The sequence below is a fragment of the Polypterus senegalus genome, chromosome 9 (assembly GCF_016835505.1).
Source record: "Polypterus senegalus isolate Bchr_013 chromosome 9, ASM1683550v1, whole genome shotgun sequence".
NCBI lineage: Eukaryota > Metazoa > Chordata > Cladistia > Polypteriformes > Polypteridae > Polypterus > Polypterus senegalus.
In genome coordinates, this window is record NC_053162.1 from 111099879 (window position 1) to 111125777 (window position 25899).

A 25899-nucleotide genomic window follows, 5' to 3' on the forward strand; every position below is an offset into this window, starting at 1 on the left:
TAATTCTGCATTTATCTGTAAAATTTATACTTGCATTTTACCAGAGAACTTGTCACAGTGCTCTGTGCCTGCACTCAGCAAAAACAAAACACAAAAATAAATTGAATTCAGTAGTGTCACAATAATATGTGATAAAAATTTGTTGTAGGATTTAAAAATATTGCTTAATCACTATGGGTGATACATATCCAAAACATATCCAAAATACTGACCATGGGGAAATGCCATAACTGAAAATCTTTATGTAACAATTTTAATCTATTAAGCTTTTTTATTATATTGCATTTTGTGTAACTGTTGTAAGCAGGATAAGCAGGCATTCCCAGACTTGGAATGAAGTATCAAGCATTATTATGTAACCTAACACAGGATGACCTAAAGATTGTTTAAACAAATTTCTTATATACTGCTGAAGTCAGAAGAAACTTTTTATGAAAGCTAAACCTGTGTCAAGAGATTTTCTGTATCAATGAAAAATAAAAAAATAATTGTGCCATTTCTGTCTGGTTATCCATCCATATATTTTCAAACCCACTTATTACAATTACAATATAGCAATGATATGAAGAAAGAAATACATTATTTTCTGAGTGGTTGGGACACAGGAAGTATCTATCACAAATTATTAATTAAGTGAAAGTATAAAAATTGTTTCTCACCTCCACATATGGGTAAAAACTGACCTCTCCCAATTTACTCCAGTAATCTCCAGTTTCAAAACGAATTTTATATATCCCAGGAGTGAATGTTTCTGAAGTAAGGAGATTAAAACAGCGACCATCAGAATTTGTGATCCTAAATGAAAAAAAAAGACGTTCATATGCAACACTGCACTACTGCCAAGATAAAATTTATAATGCAATGGATAATGCAATTTCACAAAATGGCAAAATGTAAGGATGTGGTAATAATATTAATAATAATTTGTTTTCATTTTTTCCATTAATGAATAACTCGATTATATATAGTAAAGGGCCGCATGCATGGGTGGGCATCCTGGCTGGGAATGGTTCCATTCCATTAACCAACCAGGAGGCCAATGTGACAGAACAATGGAGGGGAGGATTAACTTCAAATCTATATGCCTCACCAACCCACTAGATGTCAGCATTCCTGGGCTTTGGGACCCATTATGATACATGCAAGGAATCTAGGAACTTGTTGTGCAGTGAGGCAACCCAGCTGGGATCTGTGGGTGCCACCAGAGGGTGCTACAGGGAGTTACACTCCCTGCTTTAGGGAACTTCTGACTGACCCAGAAGTACTTCAATCGGGCTATGACCTGGCACTGGAAGTATTCCCGGGTCCAAGATAAAAAGAGCTGCTCAACCTTATTCAGTAAGTCGAAGTTGAGATGTTGAGGGCAACACTTGAGGGTGTAAGAGGAGTGGAGGAGAAGAAGAGAGAAAGGAGAGAAATCATCATTCATTTTGATTGTTGGGTTGTAAATAAATATCCTTAATTTGAACCTGTGACTATGTGCAAGTCAGTTGTGTCTGATGTTTGGGGCTCTGTGGCAGCCCCTGTCTCCAACTATATACATACAGTATATTGTGACATGTGAGTTAGTGTCCTGCACCCGAAAAAAGGCTTCAGAATGAACAGTTTTAGTTATCAACTTCAAACAGGAACAGCATAATTCGGTTCTTGTTTAGCACTCTTTGGAACTGTTGCTTTTTGTCTGTACACTGCGTCAGTTCAAGTGAGCCGCTCGGTGTACATGCATCAAAGGTTCCCAGCTGTGCTGGTGCCATCTCATGCGATGTCCATGGCTGTATTTAATGTTAGCTAAGACCCGGCACTTAAAAGTTTCTCTCGCAGTTTCGCTGAGTTTGTGCCAAACACCACCCTGACCATCACATCTTCGTCTGCATAAGCAAAGTCCTTCACCCGTGAATATTTAGTGGCAGTGTTTCTATTGGATTGCCGCTGACGGACAGCCTTATATGAACAGGCACTACATTACATGGGCGGCATAACTGAGCAGACGTCTATCTATACTAATAAAAGGCAAAGCCCTCACTAACTCACTCACTCAGTCATTCACTCACTCACTCACTCACTTACTCACTGACTCACTGACTCATCACTAATTCTCCAACTTCCCGTGTAGGCATAAGGCTGAAATTTGGCAAGCTTATTCCTAACAACTTACTTACAAAAGTTAAGCAGGTTTCATTTCGAAATTCTACACGTAACGGTCATAACGGTAGATAACGGTCAACAATGTCCGCCATGTTGAACTTTCTTATTTATGGCCCCATCTTCACAAAATTTGGTAGGCAACTTCCCTGCGCTAACCAAAACCGATGTACATACATATTTCGATCGTATAACGCCACTGTCGGCCGCCATATTGAACTTTCCAACATCACTAATTTTCCAACTTCCCGTGTAGGTAGAAGGCTGACCCCATCTTCACGTAATTTGGTAGGTGGCTTCCCTACGCTAACCAAAACCGATGTGCATTTTATTTCGGTGGTATGACACCACTGTCGGCCGACATATTGAATTTTCCAAACGTCACTAATTCTCTACCTTCCCGTGTAGGTAGAAGGCTGAAATTTGGCAGGCTTATTCCTTACAGCTTACTTACAAAGTTAAGCAGGGTTCATTTCGAAATTCTACGAGTAACGGTCATAACGGTCAACAACGTCCGCCATGTTGAACTTTCTTATTTATGGCCCCATCTTCACGAAATTTGGTAGGCGGCTTCCCTGTGCTAACCGAAATCAATGTACGTACTTATTTCGGTGGTATGACGCCACTGTCAGCTGCCATATTGAACTTTCCAACATCACTAATTCTCCAAATTCCCGTGTAGGTAGAAGGCTGAAATTTGGTACTTATTTCGGTGGTATGATGCGGTATGTGGTATGATGAACTTTTCAACAGTCTTTGTTACTTATGGGCCCATCTTCAAGAAATTTGGTACGCGGGTTCCCAACGCTAACTGAATCCTACTTACGTACATACTTACGTACATACTTATATACGTTCATAGCCTGCAGCTCAGTCACCGTGTGAGGCGGCATTGGGTCCCCCATTCCAACGCCTCCCACGTTGTTGGCTGCCTGCCTATATAAGGTCGTCTGTCGCTCCAGTCTCTACATTCCCTTCCTTGCTTTGCCACGGGATTCACGTCTCCCTGCTGATAACTGCAGCCTTTTTATTTAATCCACGGCTTCTCCGCTGTTTTATTGTTCATTTATTACGATTATAGTTATTGTGTAGGTATTTAGACTTATTTTACATTGTTCAGGTACCATTTTCCTTTATTATTCCAACCGTACCCGCATTAACATGTCTATCAAGGTGATCACCATCGATCAAAGAGCTGTCACTTACCGAGTGGTTTCCATGCCCGCAGATGGCACCTATCTTTTCCATTCTCTTTGTTACATATTGCACAGCCATATCAGGCTCACTCTTGATATCTGGAGAAACATTGTGTCTTATGTATTGAATGACTGGGACAGGTCACAGGAGCACTATAAGAGTGAAATGCTTAAGCCCTTCACCTATGCATCTGCATGTGAGTTGATGGCTGCTGCTGAATTGTTCGGTTGTCACTTTCAAGTGTACCGAAATGGCCAAATATTTTACACCTTTGGACAACCGCCAATGCCTCTTAAACTTCTTAGATTCACAGGTGACAATTTCAGTAGTGGTCACTTTGATGTTTATGAATGTTTAAACTCTCAAAAGCTGGATGTGAAGTTATCGATGAAACCGGTTCTATACTTACAATGCTTGACAGATGCCGAATGTCACTTCAACACAAGTCCTACAAATACTGTCGTAATTGAAACAAACCATGAAACTCAAACCGATTATGACAGCAGCAATCCAAGCTGTGAGATTTGAAACAAGATTACTGTTCACATGGCCAACTGTACTTGCATGCTTAAGAGTAAGCTCAGTACACAGCTTGGTTATATTACAACTGGAGGGCCGAACTCACAATGTGGTATACAAAGAGATCCTTAACAAATAATTATTGGTATATTTTCCCTCTGTTTAAAAAGGTTTAACTTTTAAGGCAGTACTTCGCCGCTGCGAAGCGCAGGTATTTTGAAATATATATATATATATATATAGATAGATAGATAGATAGATAGATAGATAGATAGATAGATAGATAGATAGATAGATAGATAGATATATAATGTGTGTGTGTATGTTTTTTATATATATATATATATATACAGTGGTGTGAAAACTGTTTGCCCCTTCCTGATTTCTTATTCTTTTCATGTTTGTCACACAAAATGTTTCTGATCATCAAACACATTTAACCATTAGTCAAATATAACACAAGTAAACACAAAATGCAGTTTTTTTTTTACCGTGTCCTGTTCGGCTGTGAAGCAATCAGAATTGATGTCTGAATGCTGGCGACTAGCCTTACAGTTTTTCTCTCAGGTGGAGCGTTACAGCTTCTGCTGACGTCACGCCTGATACCAAAACTTTATTAAAAATATTTTTAGATGTTTTAAGATTGAACCGGACACGGAGACAAAAGTGAAAGAAAAGAAGAGAGAGAAGGAAGAGATGGAGGTAAAGGGGAGGGGGTTTCGTATAGAATAAACAATAAATGAACCAGAATCCGCTTCTAGACCTGCAGAAAGAGAGGGGGAAACAAACACAAGACAAAAACATTGCTGCATCAGCTACATGAAGATATATAAAAGTAAAAATGTTTGCTGACAATCATACAGTAATTATTACTGAGGCATTTAGGCCACCACAACCTTAGATCATGTGCTGAAGATGTCCAAGTCATACTTATGAAATCACCATGTGAGCACCTGTGTGTGTGCGCACGCTTGTATGTGTAAGGTTTCTCTATAGGAGCATCCAATAGTGAGTGTGAAGGGCCACAGACCTGCCCCCAAAACGTCGGGAAGATGGAGGGAGTTCCAAGCCCAGAGATCCAGAGGTCACCCCAGAGCTGGAGACCCCAGGGAGGCCGTCACCAGAGAAGCCCCAACCCCCACCGAGAGGCGAGAGGATCACCCGGGGTCACAACCAGCAGCCGGCAGAGTCCCGGGAGATATCAACGGCAAGCCCTCAGGCCCGCCGCAGCCGCTCTCCCGAGTCGGCCGGGCCCGGAACCCAGCAGCCCGGGACCCAGGGCACCCACCCGCCGAGGATCCAACAGAGCCCAGGGAACCAGATCCCACCAGGCAGCCACCGGGAGCGACCAGACAGATGCTTAAGGCAGGGGAGGGTAGGCAAAGATGTTGTAGTATTGCCAGATGTCCCAGGAGAGGGAGGAGTCCAAAACCCCACCTGACATATACAGTCACACACAAACACAGTCATACACTCCCTCCCTCATGCTCTCACATACACATACAACCCAAGACTTACAAGGATGTACGCCAGACACCCATTCACACTCCCCACACACCCTACCTAACTCTGGTCCCGTGCTGCCGTACCTGAGGTACAGCCATTCCTGGACGTCAGAGTTAGCCCGTTCCGCAGGGGTAATAGTGAGCAGGCACCCCTCCAACGTAGAGCAAAGCAACCCACCACTCCAGACCACAGGCAGACGGCCAGCTCCCACTCCTAGCCTCCAGCCCCGGCAGCTAACTGAGAACAGAGGTGTATAAGACCTCTAGTCTCCCTCCGCCTGCTCTAATGTAGTGTTGGTGTGTGCTGATAAGGTGCATTTTGTGGTTGGGGGCAGGCAGTGCCGGCACCATGTGGCCTACACCAGCTGATGCCAACACACAGCCCCACCTCCCCCAAAACTCTCCGTGACTAGGTGCAGTTTAAAATTGGAAGTGGACACCGCACTCGGAGTGAGGCTGAAATTTCCCCACCGGATGCCGTTGAGTGTGCCCACTCCCAAGGCCCTAAGTGTGCATTTGTGTGGAATGTTTTTGTGGAAGTGTTTAATGTGCAAATAAAATTGGGGTGTAGGCTGCCACAGGACTGGAAACGGGATCCATACCGCACCCCTGACTTACCCACACCCCAAGGCCCTATGTGCATGTTTGTGTGATGATGTGAAGGAGCAGGAGGAGGGAAATGTCTGAGGATGGGGAGGAACGGCTGAGGGGCCTGAGCCCTCCAGGGAGCCAGCTCCCCTACTGGCCCCAATAGGCACCTCCGTTCCCAAAATCCACCCGGGCACGGAGGCCCCAGCCTATCTAGCCATGGCCCGAAGCAGCAGCATCACAGAGCCCCACGGAGTCTGAGGCCACCAACCCACACCACCCCAGCAGAATATTTACTCCCATCCCCACATTTACTCAACATTCAGATTAAGTAAGACATAAGACACCCAGGATAAAGCTGGATCCTCCCTCCCGGACATCCCTCCCCATGGTGGAACTGCCGCACGTTCCGCCCTCTTCCCGCAGCGTATATGCCAGGACCCAATCCCCAAGGCCCCACCCATATCCCCATCCAGGGACGGCCGCCCCCATCCCCTAAGCCACCAGGCCCACCCCCAGACCAACCCAGGGGCATTGCAGTCACTAGGCAGCGACCCACAGCCACCGCCAAGACCCCCTAAGGCCCTACACACAACCACCAGAAGCCCACCCCGGAGGTAACCCAAGCACCACCAGAGTCGGGCAGCAGCCCCCAGCCCAAGACCCCCCTAGTGAACCCACCCCAGGGATCCTCCAGATACTCCAAGCTCAGACTCTCCACCACATCAACCACAGCATCCCGCAGGACCATATCAATGACCCTCCATCATCGCTATGTGATGGAACCGATCAAAGGAGCCCAGAGAGATTGATTTGAAGTGGAGGCAGAGGCTGTCTCAAGTGTAATATGATCCAATAAAAGATTTCTATACTGGTTAATGCAAAGATTATCTTTGTTTTTCCAGTTTATGAGGATAGTTTTCTTAGCGATGCATATGGCAGTGAGAACCACGTGAACCAAATTTGTTTCAATCGGGACATCCTCTAGGTTCCCCAGCAAGCAAAATGAGGGGGAAGTTGGGATATCACATTTCAGACACTTTGACAGGTCTTCACATACTCTATACCAGAATCCTGAACAGGTGGACATGACCACAGTGCGTGGATATAACTGTCAGGAATGTTGTCTGTGCAGTGTGTGCAGGTGTCAGATGGCACAAATCCCATCCTGAACATCCGATGACCTGTATAGTGTACTCTGTGTAGAATTTTGTATTGAATTAGTTGTAAATTGGGGTTTCTGATCGTTTTAAAAGTTTTTAAACAGGTTTGGGACCAGAAAGTCTGATCAAAGCTAACTAATAGATCCTCCTCCCATTTGCCTATAGGAATTGCTATTGTATCATCTATTTTGGTCAATGTTTTATATACTTTAGACAGTAATTTGGGGTGTTTGAGATTACAGAAGTCTAATACCCTTGATGGTGTTTGTAATTCTACTTTAAGCTTAAATTTTTCTTTAACTACTGATTTAATTTGGAGATATTCTAAAATCTATTCTTGTCTATCCCAAATTGGGAGACTATTCTGTTAAATGGAATGAAATCCAATCCTTCAACTATGTGTTCCATGTATAGAATTCCTTTACTTTTCCAGTATGGGAGGTTCATCATTTTATTGTTTTGCAATATGTCAGGATTATTCCAGATGGGTGTGCGTCTGCATGGAATTAGTGAAGACTCCGTCATTTTTAGATATTCCCACCATGCTGTCAGTGAGGTACTGATATTAATACTTTTAAAGCTTTCATGCTTTCTTATTTTTGAGCTAATAAACGGTAGGTCCGAAAGCTCTATAGTATTGCAAAGTGTCTGTTCTACATCTAACCAGGACTCATCCAGCGGGTTATGTTGCAACCATCTTGGTATATATTGGAGCCTGTTGGTTAAGAAATAATGATAGAAGTTGGGTAGATCCAACCCTCCTCTATCTTTGGTCTTCTGTAGTGTTTTTAAGCTAATTCGTGGAGGTTTATCCTTCCAAAGGAATTTAGTGATGGAGGAGTCCAGGGATCTAAACCAATCAGATGATGGCTTGTTTGGGATCATAGAAAATAAGTAATTGATTCTTGGTAAAACCATCATTTTAATTGTGGCAACCCTCCCCATAAGTGATATCGGTAAGGATTTCCATCTAGCAAGATCATCTTCCACTTTCTTTAATAGTGGGATGTAGTTTAGTTTAGTTAGATCTGCCAGCCTGGGAGACACATGAATGCCCAGGTATGTAATATTCCCTGATTCCAATTGTGTATTAAGGGAATTGACAAAAGAGAAATTAATTGGAAGAACTGTGGATTTTAACCAGTTTATTGAATAATCTGAAACTCTTGAAAAGGAGTTTATTAGTTCAATTGCCTGGGAGAGAGAGGATTGAGAATTCTGAAGATAAAGTAACACGTCATCTGCATAAAGACTGATTTTATGTTCTATGTTCTTACACTTTATGCCTTTAATAACTGTAGTTTGCCTGATTGCTGCTGCTAGTGGTTCAATAAAGATAGCAAATAGCGAGGGGAGAGGGCATCCCTGCCTGGTCCCCCTCTGAAGACAGAAGCTATCTGATGTTTGGTCATTTGTCCTGACGCATGCTGTTGGTGAACTGTATAAAATTTTTAACCAGTTTATGAAGAAGTTTCCAAAACCAAATTTATGTAAAGTTGCAAATAAGAACTTCCAGTTAACTCTATCAAAAGCCTTTTCTGCATCGAGAGATAATATACTGGTTTCCATGTTTCTGCTATAAGAAAAGTCTATTAAGTTGAGTAATCTACGTGAATTTGTGGATGAATGTCTCCCCTTAATGAAACCAGTTTGGTCTGGATGTATTATGAAAGGGGTTACCTTCTCTAATCTTTTTGCAAGGGCTTTACAAATTATTTTCAGGTCAACATTAATAAGAGAAATTGGGCATAGCTGGTAGGAAATATAGGATCTTTGCCTGGTTTTAACAGGAGACTAATGTTGGCTGAATTCATGTTTGGCTGTAGTCTACCATTTTCTTGTATTTCACACATCATTCTGAAGAATGTTGGCCAGAATGATCCAGAATTCTTTGTAGAACTCTGCTGGAAACCCATCTGGACCTGGAGCCTTCCTATTAGGCATGGAGTTAAGAGCTTCCTGAAGCTCATCTGATGTTAATGGCGAGTCCAGGACTGTAGCTTGGCTATCTGATAATTTAGGAAGTATTATCCTGTCTAGAAACTCATTGATCTCATTATCTGATGGGTTAATCTGTGGTGAGTACAAGGTTTTGTAAAAATCTCTGAAAGTGTTGTTTATTCTTTCAGGGTCATATACTATATTCCCAGTTGAGTCTTTAACAGCAGATATGGCAGTTTTCTCTTTGTTTATTTTTAACTGGTTGGCTAAAACTTGCCTGATTTATTACCGTGTTCAAAGTTTTCTATTCGTAGTCTTTGTGCTAAAATTGTGTTTTTTGTCAATAATTCCTTTAAGTTCTAGTTTACTTTTACGCAATTTGTTTTGTAATTCTTCTTCTGGGGATGCCTCTAGAGACTTAATGATTTCTTCTAATTCCTGAATACGTTTGTTTTCTATTTTTTTCTTATGTGATGAGAAGGAAATTATTTTACCTCTCATCACTGCTTTCCCTGCCTCCCAGAGAACAGATGCTGATGTTCCAGGAATGTCATTGTGTTCTAAATATAAAGCCCACTCTTTTTTATAATATTCCACAAAACCTTCATCTTTAAGCAGTGACGTATTAAACCTCCAGTTTTACCTGATGGGATTGTTTTCTTATTTAACAGAGTTAAAGAAACTGGAGCATGATCGCTGACAACTATAGGGTGTATCTCAGTGTCTGAAATGTCAGCCAATAATGAGCTGCTGACTAGAAAATAGTCCAAACGTGAGTGAGAGTGATGAACATGTGAGAAAAAAGTATACTCTCTACGGCTGGGATAAAAAGATCGCCATGCATCACAAAGCCCATAATCACTCATATACTGTTTGACTATATTAGTGGAATGCCAACTGCGCTGAGTCCCAGCTGTACTGAGCCTGTCTGAAGAATGATCCATCCAAAATTAAAATCTCCGCAAGTATAAGTGGACAGTCCAAGTGTTCGGAGAGTACAGAGAAAAATTATGAAAGAATGCGGGTTATCTATGTTTGGACAGTATATGCTAACAATACATAAGCTTTGATTTTGTATAGATAGTTTTAGTATTATAAATCTACCATCTGGATCTGAGACTGTGTCCAATACTTTGAAATTTGTATTTTTGTGTATTAAAATAGCTACACCTCTTTGTCTAGAGTTATAGGCGGCAGAGAACAGTGTGGGAAACTCAGATGTTTTAAGTTCATCTGCAACTGTGGCAGACCTATGAGTCTCTTGTAATAAGACAACATCTGCCTGCAGTCTTTTAAGCTGATCAAAAATCTTTAATCTCTTCTCTCTAGAGCCAGTTCCATGAACATTCCAACTGACAAACCTTAGTGTACCCATAGTTGTGTGTGTGATTAGCTAATGTATGGTGCCTTCATGTGAGTTAGTTAAGTAAATAAATGTATAATTTAATCTGAAGAAAAAAGAAAGAAAAAATATATATATATATATATATATATATAAATAAAAATAAAGCAATAAATAAGTAAATAAAAATATATGCATAATAATGCTAATAACAATAATAATATTATTAATGCTGATGATAATAATAATATGAATGCTGAAAATAATAATAATAATAATGCTGATGATAATACTAATGCTGATAATAATAATAATAATTCTGATAATAATACTAAAGCTGATAATAATCAGACAATAATAATAATAATAATCAGACAGAACCAAAAGTGTTTGTGGTTGTATGATAAAATGTAATAATTATAATCTAGTGTTTGTATGCGCGCGTTGTGTGTGTGCTGACGCAGTGTAGGAAAGTTGTGTGATTGTGTCATGCGGATGTAAAGTTCCAGAAGCAGGTAAAAGAAGGAAAGGAAAGAGTGATAAAGGTTAAGAAAAGAAAAAAAGTAAAAAGAAAAGGTGTTAGAGGTGTGGGGTGGCGAGAGAACAGGTGATCCCATCATCTAAACACGGATATAGCAGCTTTTTTTTATATCCTGACATGCTCATACCCAGTGAATCCCGATAAGAAAAATAAACTTGTGACCTGATGTTGGGCTAATAAAGCCAGTCTGTCACTCCTCGCTCCTTGTACAGCCTGTTGTTGACGTAGAGCTTGTCCACAGAAATGACAGCGCGGCTCCCTTCTTGGATGAATTTTTTACGTATTGGGAACAGAACTCTGGCGATCCAAAATTTCTTTAGGAAATTGATCATTCACGCTAAAATTTTTCCCTTTGAGCTCTTTCCCGTGGCTCTTAACAAAATCCTTCTGTTTAAAATGCTCAAATTTAGCCACGATGGGACGAGGTCTTCTGCTGTCTGCTCTCTTGGCTCCAAGGCGATGTACCGGTGAAAGGTGATGTTTTTTACCGTTTCTTCGGGTATCTTCATGTGGGTCTGGAGAAAATACTTGATTGTTTGTTCGCAATCCTCTGGTTGTCCTTCCGTCTGCTCCGGCAGGCTCACGAACACCAGATTGTCTCTCATGCTGCGGGCCTGAAGATCCAAAACCGTCTCCTTCAGGGTCTTGTTGTCTTGGGAGATCCGTGTCCATCCCTCTGTCAGGGAAGACACAGTCTCCGCAGAGGCGCGTTTTCAGCAGCAAGCCGCTCCACCTGATCCTGGCTGAATTCCAGAGATTGTCGGAGGTTCTGGAACTCCTGGTGTAGAATTTCGAGCAGGTGGAGTCGTCCCTCAAATCCCAAAAGCCTTTTATCTATAGAATCTAATAATTCTAATATATCCTTGCGGGGAGATGAGGTTGCCTCGGGGGAATCTTGAAGACGGCTTCTCTTGGTAGCAGGTGTTTCCGTGATAGCTGCTGCTTTCTTAGGCCCCATGACAACAGACTCAAAAACTTGATCAATATAATTTTGTAAACTTTCCAAATTTTCTTCACTTACCTCCAGGTTGAGTGAGTTATACTTACCGGATTAATTGCGTTGTCAGTAAATAAATTTGGCGTAAATGTGTCTTAATTGTTTAGAATGTTCGCTAAAGAGCTGCCATCTGCTTCAAACGCTGCCGAGAATCCGTGATCTTCCTAGCCAGCACTTCTCTCTCCCAGCATGCAGTTTTTAAATGATGGTTTTTATTATTTAGGGAGAAAAAAAAATCCAAACCTACATGGCCCTGTGTGAAAAAGTAATTGCCCCTGAACCTAATAACTGGTTGGGCCACCCTTAGCAGCAATAACTGCAATCAAGCCGTTTGATAACTTGCAATGAGTCTTTTACAGTGCTCTGGAGGAATTTTGGCCCACTCATCTTTGCAGAATTGTTGTAATTCAGCTTTATTTGAGGGTTTTCTAGCATGAACCGCCTTTTTAAGGTCATGCCATAGCATCTCAATTGGATTCAGGTCAGGACTTTGACTAGGCCACCCAAAGTCTTCATTATGTTTTTCTTCAGCCATTCAGAGGTGGATTTGCTGGTGTGTTTTGGGTCATTGTCCTGTTGCAGCACCCAAGATCGCTTCAGCTTGAGTTGACGAAAAGATGGCGGACATTCTCCTTCAGGATTTTTGGTAGACAGTAGAATTCATGGTTCCATCTATCAAAGCAAGTCTTCCAGGTCCTGAAGCAGTAAAACAACCCCAGACCATCACACTACCACCACCATATTTTACTGTTGGTATGATGTTCTTTTTCTGAAATGCTGTGTTCCTTTTACGCCAGATGTAACGGGACATTTGCCTTCCTAAAGTTCAACTTTTGTCTCATCAGTCCACAAGGTATTTTCCTAAAAGTCTTGGCAATCATTGAGATGTTTCTTAGCAAAATTGAGACGAGCCCTAATGTTCTTTTGCTTAACAGTGGTTTGCGTCTGGAAATCTGCCATGCAGGCCGTTTTTGCCCAGTCTCTTTCTTATGGTGGAGTCGTGAACACTGACCTTAATTGAGGCAAGTGAGGCCTGCAGTTCTTAGACGCTGTCCTGGGGTCTTTGTGACCTCTCGGATGAGTCGCCTCTGCGCTCTAGGGTAATTTTGGTCGGCCGGCCACTCCTGGGAAGGTTCACCACTGTTCCATGTTTTTGCCATTTGTGGATAATGGCTCTCACTGTGGTTCGCTGGAGTCCCAAAGCTTTAGAAATGGCTTATAACCTTTATCAGACTGATAGATCTCAATTACTTCTGTTCTCATTTGTTCCTGAATTTCTTTGGATCTTGGCATGATGTCTAGCTTTTGAGGTGCTTTTGGTCTGCTTCTCTGTGTCAGACAGCTCCTATTTAAGTGATTTCTTGATTGAAACAGGTGTGGCAGTAATCAGGCCTGGGGTGGCTAATGAAATTGAACTCAGGTGTGATACACCACAGTTAGGTTATTTTTTAACAAGCAAGTACTTACTTTTTCACAAAGGGCCATGTAGGTTTGGATTTTTTTTCTCCCTAAATAATAAAAACCATCATTTAAAAACTGCATTTTGTGTTTACTTGTGTTATATTTGACTAATGGTTAAATGTGTTTGATGATCAGAAACATTTTGTGTGACAAACATGCAAAAGAATAAGAAATCAGGAAGGGGCAAATAGTTTTTCACACCACTGTATATATATAGAGAGATAGATAGATATATAGATATACAGATAGATATATATAGATACTGTATATATATATATATATATATATATATATATATATATATATATATATATATATATATATATATATATATATATATATATATATATATATATATATATATATATATATATATATATATATATATATATATATGTGTGTGTGTATGTATGTGTATATATTGTGGTCCCCGGCGGGACGCCCAGAAGGACGAGAGGAGGGCTTGTGCCTCCTCCAGACCGAAAGGGGGCGTCCATCCTGGTTATACTGGAGGCCTCGGGTAGAGGGCTTGGAAGCCCAGCCCTGTAGGGGCCGTGGCCACCGCCAGGCGGCACCCCAGTGCCTTATTATCCCGGGAGCCCGGCACTTCCGCCACACCAGGAACGAGGTGTGTGTCCGCGGGAGATTGCCGGGAAGCAGCTGGAGCCCATCCGGATTCCTATAAAAGGGGCCGCCTCCCTCCAGTTATTAGTGGAAGTCGGGTGGAAGAGGACGGAGCTGGAGTGAGGACTGGAGGCGGCCAGGAGGAAAAGAGGCACAGGACTGTGTGGCCTGGACATTGGGGGAATTGGTGCAAGAGGCACTGGGGTTTATGAGCACGGTAGACTTTGTAAATATTGTAAATAAACGGTGTGTTGGGTGAAACTATGTTGTCCGTCTGTCTGTGTCTGGGTCCAAGTTCACAATATATATAGAGAGAGATATAGATATATATACTGTATATATAATGTGTGTTTATATATATATATATATATATATATATATATATATATATATATATATATATATATATATATATATATATATATATGACAGCAACACTCATAACAGTGACAAAACAATTACATTGTTATTCTATTTTGAGTTTGGTCCCACCTGCAACTAGATTTGTGTAAACTATCAAATAGTGACTACACTTTAAAATGTGGAACAAGGATCTAAAGAGCACCATTATGATTTAATGGGTTATGCAAATATACAGTTGTGTGTATTTTGTTATATTTTTATGTTTTATATCTGGATTTCAGGTGCATGCATATATACATATTTTTTTATAGTACAGTATACATTTTAGCATGTACTGTGAATATGAGATACTAAGTGAACTACATAAGTATGCAACAGCACTGGACAAGTCACATCAGCCTTTGATGAGTCACTTAGGTATGAGCTGGTTGACATCACCAATGGAAAGGATGCCTATTAAAAAACTCTGCAAAGTCACATTCTATCTTCCATTCATCCATCCATTATCCAACTCGCTATATTCTAACTACAGGGTCACAGGGGTCTGCTGGAGCCAATCCCAGCCAACATAGGGCACAAGGCAGGAAACAAACCCTGGGCCAGTCACCAGCCCACCGTGGAGCACACACACACCCGCACACCAAGCACACACTAGGGACAATTTAGAATCGCCAATTTTGTGTGCCTTAAAACTAGTAGTCCTTTTAAGGATAGCAAGCTACTAAGAGAGAGTCAGCCAGAATCCAACAGGTCAGTGCTGGCAGGCACTGTGCAGCATTTTGTTGATGTCAGAAGCAGGACATGGAGAGGATCTCTGTTCTAACTCAGTAAAGTGCCGAGTGCCTCACTCTACCAAAATGGACTGCCCTCTTATTTACAAGGGCAGTATGATTCTAACCTTTTCATTAGAGGAATGGAAGGAATAAAGTGGACTCTAATTTTTCTAAACCTCACTATTAAAATGGAAACATGGTCCCAGTACTGGTTTGGGACTGGGGATGTCATTAGAAAAACACTTCAGTTGATACTAAACTTCAGAAAATGTAACAGTACTATATTTTTACCAGTATCAGTAATATCGAATGAAAATCCAAACCCAACACCACATGAGAAAAACTTTAGGAAAAACTACATGTGAAACTCACTGGCAGCGTGATACTTCAACAATGCAACACAACACTTTTCAAAAAGAAAAACAGTGGAAGCATGGGCCACAGAATGCATCTATAGCAGACTAGGAGGTAGATAACTAAGATTGTTGCAGTTTAGAACAAAACATAGCACTAGTAGCTGTATTTGGTAATGTTATAATAATAATTAAATTAATTTAATATTGAATTCAAATGGCAAAGAATCACAATTATATATTGGCATCAAAGCCTAAAATCAGAATTGTCTGATGGCTGGTATGTATTTCTTTATAGGCTTAGGAAATGTTCCCACTCCAGTGGGCCTCAGTTACAGTAACATTGGTTAATCAGATGTATGAGAAGTATTATGTAACTAAGTTCATTTCTGTATACAATTTTTGTATTATATTATTGTTTTACTTTAGTTACTTACTGTTAAACCTCCTAGATACAGTCCTTAAGATTTTGGTGTAAAAGCCACTGCAAAAGAAGTCCGTATTAAAGCAGTATCTATCAATGTTACAAAGGTGATTTACAGCTGACTCTTTGAAAAGTAAGGACTGCTAACTCTCCATTAACATCAAAGCTTAAAATTAGTATTGCCTCAGTATACTGTGAATTTAAATAAATGTTTGCCATGAAAAAACCTAAAAGTTACAAATAAGTTTACTTCTTCTTATATTCTGAAAAACAACATCTCCATCAGCTTTACAAGAAAATTGTGTTTCTGTTCATTTGTGGCTTGGATCCATTGCTAAAGTTGTGTTTTTTTTTTTGCTTAATTTCCTCTTTGTTTTTTTAACTTCAAAAAGCACATAATGCTGATCGCTGATTGATATTGCCAATTTAATGATGATAAGTAGGTGGACCACAGTGCTGGCTTTTTCAAAAAATCCAAGTCTATGGCATGGAAGAATAATTATAGGGTAATATCGCATTCATCAGCCTCAAGAACCATGGACCCAGAGACCCAATTAGCTGTGAACCACCCAGTCTCACTGAGATTGCACAGGTGGTGAACCAGCTCAGGGGGATAAAGGCTGCTAGGATCTGTGGTATTGGGGGTAAACTTCTCCTGGATGGTGGTAAGGCTGTCCTCCTGGCATTGCAAGCAATTTTTGCTTCCATTTGGGAAACTGGTATCATCCCAACTGACTGGAAAATGGGGCGTCGTCCCTATCTGGAAAGGGAAGGGTGATCGCCTGGATTGCAGCAACTACAGAGGGATAACACTGCTCTCTGTGACAAGTAAGGTCCTTATTAGGATCGTCTTCAATAGGATCTGTGATCACTTGCCCACCTGGTTTTATGCCTAAGAAGTCTACCATCGACCGCATCCTGGCACTGAGGGTTCTCATGGAGCGCAAACATGAATATCGGCAGAGATTCTTTGCAGCCTTTGTCGATTTTTACAAAGTGTTCGACTCAGTTGATCGAGGTGCCCTGTGGGAAATCCTGAGGGTTCGCGGGATCCCCTTGAGGTTGCTGGATATCAATGCCGGCCTGTACACTGGTACTGTGAGTGCTGTGCAGAGTGGAGGCAGGACCTCTGCGTTTTTCCCAGTTGATTCTGGGGCTCATCAGGGATGTGTTCTTGCTCCTATTCTACTCAATGCTTGTATGGACTGGGTGTTGGGCAAGATTGTGGGGTCCAGCGGCTGTGGGGCACCTGTTGGTGAAGAAAGATTCACGGATCTTGACTTTGCTGACAATACTGTGATCTTCACGGAGTCAATGGAGGCTCTGATCGGGGCGCTTGAGAGACTGAGCAAGGAGCCTGAGTGTCTGAGCTTGTGAGTGTCCTGAATAAAAACCAAGATCCAGGCCTTTAATGACCTCTTGGGCACAGCCATCAGCAGTGTGTCTGTTTGCAAAGAGTGTGAACCTTGTTGAGAGATTTACTTTCCTTGGCAGTGACATTCATGTCTCTGGTGGCTCTTCCTATGAAGTCAGTAGATGGATTTGGAGAGCATGGGGGGTCATGAGTTCACTGGAAAGGGGTGTGTGGCACTCCTGATATCTATGCAAAGGGATGAAGGTCCAAGTCTTTAGAGTCCTGGTGCTTCCTGTCTTGCTATATGGTTGCAAACGAAGACTGGACTCCTTTGGTACAGTGTCTCTCTGGAAAATCCTTGGATACCATTGGTTTAACTTTGTGTCGAATGAGCAGTTGCTCATGGAGTCCCGAATGAGGCACGTTACCTACATTGTGAGTGTGGAAGACGAATGTTCTCTTCGTTCCCTTGTACTAATTCATGTCTGAGAAGTGAGCTTTACAAAACCATGTAATAGCATGCTTTGTTTTAGCAAACAGAAAAATGTTTGTGCAAAGGACTCAAGGTCTGAGCATTCCACACATGAGTCTGCCTTATCACGTTTTCCCTTAGCTTACATCTGAACGCCATAACAAAAGGAGCCAAGAAATCAAGTTGCACAAGGGGCGTTGAAGGGGCTAAAGGTTTGTGTATAATAAATGTGTTGACTGTTACATTTTATAATGATATTAAATTACGCATTCTAGGGGTATAAAACTGGACCCCACCCAACAGACGGGGTTTCAGAAGAGCCCTGACGCTGTCATGTATATTTGATTGTCTGCTTTTCTGAAACTCTTCTCACCGTGACTCTGAAAATAAAGCTGCTTTATAACTACACCTGCTGTCGGGTCTGAGATTTCGTCCACAGTTTTGGCGCAAAGCGTGGGGCAGGAGACGGCAGACGGCTCCTCGTGCAGGATCGTCCAGAGGACCGTGGTGGAGCCGATTCCGGCCGGATCGGGTCCAGCTTCGTAAATGTAGGATTGGCCTGCCTTGGGCGTTTCCTGCGTGGGGAGTCCCTGACCTCCTCCTAGCCGATCTGAGGCACGACTTGACGGCATTTCCATGCAGGTGGATGGAGTCACGGTGAGTAGATCGGGGGATTCCTGTTAGTTTGACTGGTGTGCTGGAAGTAATATGAATATAGAAGGAAAAGGAATAAAAAGCATATGCAAAATAAAGAATAAGAAAGCATACTGTATGGAAAATACATAGGAGTGTTCTAAGGGCTCACGGAAAGTGACTTGGGACCCTACGGAAAACGGCACAGTGTGAATGTTAGCTAGTCACCCCTGTGGAAAGGATTAGAAAAGGGGAGTGGCACGCTCCTATAATAATTTGAGGAACGGGGGTGAAAGGGCGTATTTAGAGAATGTGTGTCTAAATAAACGGGAGGTCGAGTTTTTCATCTGCTGTCTGGTCATACTCTTGTTTCAACGGGTTGCTAAGGTGACGGAGACAATACCCTGGCAGATTGACGCATACAAACCGTCTGATGAAGGGATCGGGTAAAACCTCCATATCCTGGACTCCACGGGGCGTATTGATGTAGGATTCTGCTGATGCAAATAACGGACACGAAGTCACCTGAAGCTGTAATCCGGGAATAGGAGCGGACGGCGGGTGGAACGGGGGTTTATCGAGGGCTGAGTCACTTTCTGCTGAGATCCTGCCACTCACTATGGGAAAAACAATCAGTAGCCAGTCAAACAGTCCCCCAAGAGTCCTAAAAAACCTAACGTTAGAAGGATTATTTTCGGGGGATCGCCAGGCTCCTAGTGCGCTGTCGGGATCGAAAGGCGGGTCCCCTAGAAAGCTCATTGAAAAGAAGACAGGATTAAAAAAACATGTAGGAGGTGGAATAAGGACAGTGGAGGTGGATGGCCAGTGGAAGGAACTGGAGATATGAATTAGAAAAATACTGTGCAGAAATACACAGGGTTGTTGTAATGGAGGTCCTTATCGGATGGATATTTATGACAGATGGGAATTGGTTATTAAAGACCGTACGTTGGAAGCGGCACAAAACGGAATGAGCTTTTAGTTGCTGAACTTAAGAATAGAAAGGAAAAGAACAGCTGCTTATAGCTTTACAGAAAGTGTAGGCTGATACGGGACCCCAGTCTGAAGGAAGGAGGAGAAGGAGTAATAAAAAAAAAAACTTTTATATCCAGTGCTCTCTTCCCCAACACTTTACCCACAACCCCTTCCACTGCCACATTCACTCATTGCCCCAACGGCTCCTGTGGTTACCGATGCCCCAGTTACTGATGATTTCTTTGATGAACAATATCAGTGACCCCTCCTCACTTACACATCCTGATGATGAGACTGACGGCCACTTGTTAGGGGCTATGAGAGGCTTTTCTAACTTACACAAAAAGCCCTCCATTTCACAACGTGCTAGAACCAAAACCCTCAGAGATAAGACCCCTGAAAACCTTTAGCACCCACATTTTCATGCCCTTTAATTGAGGTTCCTAACCCCCGACACGATCCCACACTGCCCCCAGGAAACGATAACCCCACTACTGTAATGATACACGTAACTGAGATATTCAAGAGCTGAAAGACGTAGTGTCCGAATTGCCTGATCGTAAGGTAATCGGTGGGTTGAAGTTTGTGGAACAGGTGCAGCAACTAGACAACATATATAACCCAGTGCGCCGAGTGGACCCAAGTGCTACGCAGAAAGTTGGGGACCATTTGGGCTACTGTCAATTATGGGCAGCATAATGGAGTACAGTGGCATTGGAATGAGGCATTGCCTCGTGGACAAAATAATGAGGGTCCTTTCCTTGCCAAATGGGAATCTGTGAAAACTGCAATAGCTGCAAAATATAAAAAGGGCACCGACTGATACCTTTTCAGCTGCCAAACAAAAGAAAGATGAGACAGTAGATGAATGGGCACACCGCATTCAGGATTTGATGACAAACCATTCTGGCTTAGAAAGCCCAGATGACCGTGTCAAGGCAGCAGTTCCTCCTTTTCTGTCAGGACTCAGAAGTGATATTCAAAATAAAGTACGCACGTCCTGTATTTGGATGAGAAAGTGCCACTTTTGATGAAGTTAAAAGACACGCGGAGCATGCTGAACGACAGACTAAACAAAAAGAGTCAGACACTCAGACCAAGTTAATCGCGGCACAAATGAATTATTATGCAGGTGGAGCTCAGGCAGGGGGAGAGGACGTGAAAGACGTGGATTTTCCGAGAACAGGGGCAAAGCCGGGGAGAGGTCGTGGATTTTTACTTCCTAATCCGAATTCTTCGTCTGCTCAGCCGCCTCTCCCCTCAGATCAAGCACCTACACATCTTGCCTGTTACGATGGGACACTTCTGCAGCAATTGCCCACATCAGCTTCCTCCCCCCTTCCTTCCCTGACCCTGAGGATATTCCTTTCACAGGGCCCCCCAGCCACTCTTTTCAGTTGCCTTTGCTCACTTGCCATGGGACACAGATCCTTTATTGACTTTGCTGAATGGCACTAAAACTGCTTTTCTAGTCTGCCTCGAACGATACACTGACTGTTCTTAGTGCTTCTGGACAACCACATTTTTTACTGGTGTCTAAACCTCTTCGAGTTCAGCTTCATTCCAGTGGTTCCACTTTGATGCACCGTTCTTTGTTAAATCAGCTCTGCCCTGTTAATCTGTTCAGGAAGGGATGATGACTACGCTCTCCCTCTCTATTTCTCTAACCGAACGAGGGTTTCACTGTTCTTTTCCTAAATTCCTGTGCCAAACCTCCCCACACTAAGCCCTCTTTTGCAGCCTGGACCCTGAACATCTCCTCACACACCATTCTTCTAAAGCCCTACACTCTTATATTCTTTTCCCCACTTGCAAGTCCCCAACACCCTCCACTGCACTGCCCAGTACTTCCCTTCTGAAGTGGACACACCTTGGTTAGAATCTTTTCTCTCTTCAGGTAATAGCCCAGAGACCCTCCATATCCCTTGCATTTTTTTCTCATCCAACACAGCTGCTGCTGTCAGTGCACTTCACATATTCCCAAAGCGTTTTCTATTTAGGAGGTTCGGTTCCCCATGTTTTCTTTAGCCGATTCTAGCACCGTTCACTGAGTTGAAATTGGGGATTGGGTGGAACAATGTTTCAATAGGACGGACTGGCTACATGTTGCTTCGGGTATCTTTGATACCTCAGATCATTTGATAACTAAAGTTTGTGCTTCAAAATGATTTTTTAGTACATCGTGCATTGTGCCGTCTTTCCCTTTCTGATTTTCATTGCAAACCGCCTCTCCCACTTGGCTTTCCTCACTTCCCGATGCACTTTGGTCCCAGGGGAAAAATGATTATGGAAGGATAGCACACTGTGAGCCACTGGTGATTTACCCAAAAATCCTCCTTCTGCCCGCATCGCTCCCAGTATCCTCTGTCTCCAGCAGCAGAGGCTGGCATCTCCGCCGTACATTCCGATCTCGTGAAATGTGGAGCAATCATTCAAATTAAACACTCTCCAGTCAACTCCCCCGTTTTACCTGTTTAAAAGGCTGACGGTTCATGGCGTTTTTGTTTAAGATCTTCGACACGTAAATTCTGCAGTTTTTCCTAGGGCACCTATTGTTACTAATCCTTCCACTATTCTTTCTACGATACCCTCGTCCGCCTGTTATTTCTCTGTTATTGACTTTGCTAATGCTTATTTTGTATTCCTTTGCACCCGACTCTCAATTCTGGTTTGCCTTTACTTTCCAAAACCGCCGTTGGACATGGACCGTTATGCCTCAGGGATATATTGTAGCCCTTGTGTATTGGATAAGCTTTTGCTCAAAATTTAAAAGGCTTTTGAAAAGACAGTGTATTGATACAGTATGTGGAATGTTGTGTAGTACTACGAAGCAGATTGTGCACGGATACTCAGCAATTGTTATTATTTAGCAGAAAATGGCCACAAAGTTTCTAAAACAAAACTGCAGTTAATTCAAACAACCGTGAAATATTCAGGTCATGACATTTCTTGTGAAACAAGAGCTCTCTCTCTCTAGCGATCGTATAAACACCATTCAAAATCTTCCTAGACCAAGACATGTTACAAAGCAACAGGTTGTGTCTGTATTAGGCATTATAGGATACTGCCGGCAATGGATTTTAAACTTCAATGAAAGAGCACAGCTTTTGCAAACTTTAGCGGTCACCCCTGATCTCCCCCTTTCTGGTCAGGTGGCATGGAAAGATCAAGCTGGGAAGGCTCTATGTAACTTAAAAAAAAAAATGCCCTACTGTTTGCATGCGTTGGGACTGTTGACTATCTCGTCCATTCACTCTGTTTGTGGACGAAAAGGGGATATATGAATGCATTTTTACACAACTCCATGGAGAAAAACAAAGGCTTAGCCTATTTTTGAAAAATTGGATCCAGTGGCTGTGGGACATCCAACCTGTCTCAGAGCTGTAGCAGCCACAACAGAGGCCGTGCTAGCCAGTACAGATATAGTGCTCATGAGCCCCCTAGTGGTAAAAGTGTCTCACGCCGTCACTCCATTTTAGTACAGGCTAAAACCTCACATCTCACTACTGCTAGGGAAATACACTACCAAAATATACTCTGTACATTGTCAAACGTTACCATAGAAAGGTGCTCCACCTTAAATCCAGCTACATTGCTTACAACTGAAAATCAAGGGGACACAACTGTCATGATAAAATAACTAAGGTTATAAAACCTAGACCAGACCTACAGGAAACACCCTTAGGAACAGGAGAGATAATTTTTGTGGATGGATGTTCTTTATGATTGGAAAATGGAACACCTTCAACCAGCTATGCAGTGGTCAAAGGTGACCACCTGCTGGAAGCAAACCGAATTTCTTCAAGTTTAAGCGCAGGCAGCTGAGTTGATAGCTCTCACCCGAGCTTGTCAGTTGTCAGAGGGAAAAATTGTAACTATCTATACTGATTCTAGATATGCTTTTGGAGTCTGCCATGATCATGGGGCATTATGGAAACTCAGGGATTCAAGACCAGTACTGGCAAGCCCATTCAACATAAAAACTAAAAGAATCCCTCTTAGAGGCCATAACAAACCATCAAAGCTAGCGATCGTTTAAATGTCAAGCTCACATAGGAAAACAGGATCCTGTCAGCAAAGGAGACAAATTAGCTGATCATTTTGCTAAACGGGCTGCGTATAATAACACACCAATCTTTTTATTCCAACAGAGAAATGACCAGGACACTGATAATCAAATTATTTCTTTACAGAATGCAGCCACGGACACAGAGAAGAGAAAATGGTCCAAAGAAGGGTCCCTCTCTGATGGAGTCTGGACCCATAAGCAAACTAACAAACCTTTCCTCCCAAAAGCTTCTTTCCCAGGTATGGAAAAATCGCCCATGGCCTAGACCATGCTGGAAAAGACGCCATGGTTCAAGATGTTGAAAAATATTGGGAAGCTGTAGGTTTCTCTACATATGCAGAGCAGTTCTGCAGGTGCTGTGCATTATGTCAAAAGTTTAATGTAGGAAAGGGCACCCAGGTAAGTCCCGCCATTACACCTAACCTAATGGGTCCATTCGAACACCTTCAAATGGACTTCATTGAATTAACACCATCAAAGGGGTACCGATACTGTTAAGTAATTGTTGATGTGTTCTCCCGATGGGTGGAAGCTTTCCCTTCCAAACATGCAGATGCCAAACCTGTGGCAAAAGCTTTGATAAAGGAAATCATTCCTAGATGGGGAATACCACAGAAATTACAAACTGATAATGGCACCCACTAAATTCCATTATAAATGAATTAACCACCTGGCTCCAGATAAATGTGCATCATTATTGCAAATACCACCCCCAGAGTGGAGGTATTGTGGAACGATGCAATGGTACCTTGCAATCTAAATTGGCTAAAATCTGTGAGCAAACAAATTTAACTTGGCCTGATGCTCTGCCTCTGGCCTTGATGGGATTAAGGGGAAGAACACATTGGCAGTTAGGGCTGTCGCCATTCGAAATTCTGACCGGATGGACCATGCCAGTCGGCATGGTCATAGGTAATGTTACACTGCATACTGTGGACAATGATCTTCTTTCCAGTCTTACAGGTCTCCGAGCTTCTCTGAAGGAAGTCCACGAGCAGGTGAATCAGGCCTGGAGAACTAGTCCTCCATCAAAGGACTCCCCGATTCCATTAGGAACCTGGATTCTGGCTAGAGATACTCGAAGGAAACATTGGCATCACCCTCGGTGGAGAGGACCGTTCCAAGTTCTGCTGTAGACACCACATGCTGTTAAAGTTGAGGGACTGCCTGCTTGGATTCACATCTCACATTGCAAAAGATGGCACCCTTGATTGTGGTCCTACTATGTCTTTCCATCCCCTTGTCGACTGCTCTGGTCACCTTGACTTTTCCTTTCGGAATCACCACATCAGTTCAGGTGGATTTCTGTTCTATTATTGACTGTGGGACTGATCGACAAATCCAGTGGAACTGGTCTGACAAATATGTGTGTGTAACTGTTACAAACTCTGGATTCGGAAGTAACTGTGACATGTGGGACTGGGTTTTGGCTAATACTGGAACTGATGACTGGGGTTTATTAACCCTATAAGGCCCAGAAGTATGGTCTGAAATATCGTTCTTCTATTATAAAAGGACATGCCCCTCATGAATGTGCCGAATACCATTGTAACCCTTTGATCATTACTCTGAAGAACCCTTCTTTACATGATTCAGGAACCTGTATTTTAGGGGCATGTGTATCTGGAATAGATCCTCTAGGGAGATTTCAAATTAAGGTTGAGAACCCTGTTACTAACACCTCCCATTTCCCCACACACACACCCTCTCTCCTACCCCTGGTCCAAACCCGCCCCTGTCAAGGTCATGAATATTTCCACCTCTTCTTCCACTTTTTCTATTGAAATTGGGTATGGGGATCAGAACCGTTGGCTGCAATGGGTATGATATTCAGCTAGACAAGTGAATCAATCTGATTGCTATGCATGTGCTATAGCTAGGCCACATTTGGCCACTGTCCCTTTTCCTCTTTCTAACATATCTGATCCTACTGGCCTTCCTTGCCTACTTGCCCTTTTTATCTCTTCCTCTATTCCAATCGACTCTAATTACATTACACTTTCCCTTCTTTTCCCCCTACTCTTCCCATGACTCCCCCGATGTTCCAGCCTGATGAAGGTATTTATACCTGTTTTTTAGAAACCTTACTTCCTCTCGTGGCACAAATGTTGGTAATATCCCATCCTCTTTTTGTTTCCAAACTTTTCCGATTAATTCTTCCTCTTTAGCTTCCAAATTATCAATTTTTCTGATTACTCAGAATACTGATATTTGGTGGATGTGCCATAGGTCTAAATTGCTTGACATCCTTCCACCTGACTGGACTGGCACTTCTGCTTTAATACAATTTGTTATGCCTTTCCGACTTTTCCCTTTAACTGCCTTCCATGTGTCGACCATGTTTGGCCGACATGTCAACCCCATTCTGTGGACCCTTCCCAGTTTTCCCTACATGGCCCTGGGGTGTATTTTGATTCCATTCGAGTCCCTCGTGGAGTCCCTGATAAGTTCAAGGCAAGGGAC

The 25899-nt window shown here is 42.5% G+C and overlaps 1 protein-coding gene across 1 annotated transcript in view; it reads right to left on the reverse strand.

Annotated features, from left to right (window-relative positions):
* The window catches only part of urahb (urate (5-hydroxyiso-) hydrolase b), an 84515-nt gene that overhangs the window by 39097 nt on the left and 19519 nt on the right, over positions 1-25899 (reverse strand). The window contains exon 3 of the mRNA XM_039763575.1: positions 660-795. Within this exon, the coding sequence (XP_039619509.1) occupies positions 660-795 (136 nt within the window). The remainder of the gene's footprint in view (positions 1-659; positions 796-25899) is intronic.